Source organism: Morone saxatilis, unplaced genomic scaffold (assembly GCF_004916995.1).
Source record: "Morone saxatilis isolate NCDOM2014 unplaced genomic scaffold, NCSU_SB_2.0 Contig11, whole genome shotgun sequence".
NCBI lineage: Eukaryota > Metazoa > Chordata > Actinopteri > Moronidae > Morone > Morone saxatilis.
This window is the reverse complement of record NW_023339663.1, coordinates 7,223,435-7,225,527: the sequence shown is the minus strand read 5'-3', so window position 1 is coordinate 7,225,527 and position 2,093 is coordinate 7,223,435. Positions and strand designations below refer to the sequence as shown.

Below are 2,093 nucleotides of genomic sequence, written 5' to 3'. Positions count from 1 at the left end.
TGAGAAATAAATCACAACTGATTTGTAAGGTTGGAATTTTGTCCTTTAAAATTGAGAGAATAAATGCTTCACACATCTGTATCATATAATGTATAGTAGTATTTAATAATTTTTCTTGGTAATCCATTGTAACTTGATGAAATCACACGTGTAAGGGGAATTTGTCCTTTAAAATTGAGAGAATAAATGCCTTCACACATCTGTATCATATAATGTATAGTAGTATTTAATAATTTTTCCTTGGTAATCCATTGTAACTGATGAAATCACTTACTATACAGGTTGAAATTCAGATAAAACATAATTTATGTCAAGCTGTGACTTAAATAATTAAAACTAATGTTCTCTCTTCACAAAGCTTCTGCTTTACCTGCTAATAAAAGCTCAAAGTGATGCACTGATTGATCCCAATCAGTCATCATCAGCACTGACTTAATACTGGCTGCTTGACACAGAATAATATTGTTTCCTGGCAACTGTCACACTGAAGTCATGCATATTTTATACTGATAATTGCACATGGAGGCATTTAGCTCTAAAATTACACGCATGCAAAAACCCTTGATTGTGAATGTAGTTGATTTCATTGCTACATTTATCACTTTCAGGTAAAAACGCTCTTCACCTCTCCTCAAGAAATGGACATTCTCTGTGTGTGCAGAAGCTCTTGCAGGTAAAGTTTAGTTGCTGTGTTCCTATAACACTATTTGTACCTGACTGACATTTACTCCTGTGAGAAAGTGTTTTTTTTGTGTGTGTTTGTTTGTTTGTTTTATTAAGTTGTAGTTTTTTTCTGTTGCTCATGTTGGTGTTGTTGTGTGTATCTACACTCTCTATTGTTGTGTGTTGCACAGAGCAACTTTACAGTCACTGGCCAGTCAGAACAGTTTGCCTCTCAGCTCCTTTAAATAATTATTGCCAAACCGCATTGGCAGCTGAGCCCACTCCGTATCGGTCAACAGTAGGCCCTGTTGAGTCACCATGACCCACTGGAGGATTTATGTGTTTACAATGAGGGGGCTATCTCTGCAATATTGTGCTCTCATAGTGTCATAGCCCTTCCCCTGCCCACATCTCGCGCTTGGCGGTGATCTAACGGAGGTCGAGGCTGTTGGCAGGGGGTTGTCAGTGGTGTTGACAAGCCTACCCTCCTGCAAACCTGCTGTCCATTCTTGGTGCCGTCATCACACCAGACATAGCAGCTGGACGCCAACACCCACCACCCCCACCACCTCCTTTATCTCCCTTCGTCAGCCCAAACCTTCAAGGTATAGGATATCCCCCCCAGCGTGCACTACCGTCAGCTCCCGTTGCCCCTCTGCCCCCCTCTCTTAGCTTTGTCATTTGAGCATGCTGCTAATTTTTGGCCCTTGTTGCTAGAGAGAGTTGGGTTTTTATAGTGGGCGGCCAGAGCTCGCTGGCAAGCTTACCCAGCAACATCAGGCCCCTGTTAGCATCGAGTCCTCAAGGCTTCATAGCAGGCCCTCATCACCACAGTGGTACCGTCACTGGGGTCCAACCAGCTGACTGACTGTGTAGAGATGTCAAAAGCATATCAGCACAGCTCCACTTTGCCTAAAATGACCTGCCTGCTGTTGCCTCTCTTGTTCCGCTACCAACCAGTGGAAATAAATGATCTTGATACCTTTTCTCCCTCAGCTGCAATATTAAAACATAATGAACCCATTATTTAAAAGAATTACTCTCATCGAAGGGTAGATTTGAGGTAAAACAACCAGTCCAATAACCATCTTTTCTCCCTTGAAATAATTGTCAGACTTTTGCATCCTTGTAAAATAATCCCTCTGCTCCCCATGGTTCATATTTGACTTATTAAGTTGGCTACATAGGCTATAATGCAGAAATTCAACCACTAATGGGTATAAGTAGCAGCACCGTATCCAGTAGTTTCATTTTTCACTTGGATTGCAAAACATATAATTAGTGCCTTTTAGCCTTTTCCGTGCTGTGAAGAATGTGTGCCATCATGCTCTTCAATGTGAAAATCATCTTAAAGGGGACCTCTTATGCTCGTTTCCAGCTCTGTATTATTAGTCAGATACTTGACTTGAGTAGCTTTGCATGATTCACTC

General features: G+C 41.4%; 1 protein-coding gene across 1 annotated transcript in view; it reads left to right on the top strand.

The window, feature by feature from the left end:
• uacab (uveal autoantigen with coiled-coil domains and ankyrin repeats b) overlaps positions 1–2,093 on the top strand; it is a gene marked incomplete at its 3' end in the record, with an annotated part of 40,345 nt that overhangs the window by 28,928 nt on the left and 9,324 nt on the right. Inside the window, 1 exon segment of the mRNA XM_035652175.1 lies at positions 609–673. Within this exon segment, the coding sequence (XP_035508068.1) occupies positions 609–673 (65 nt within the window).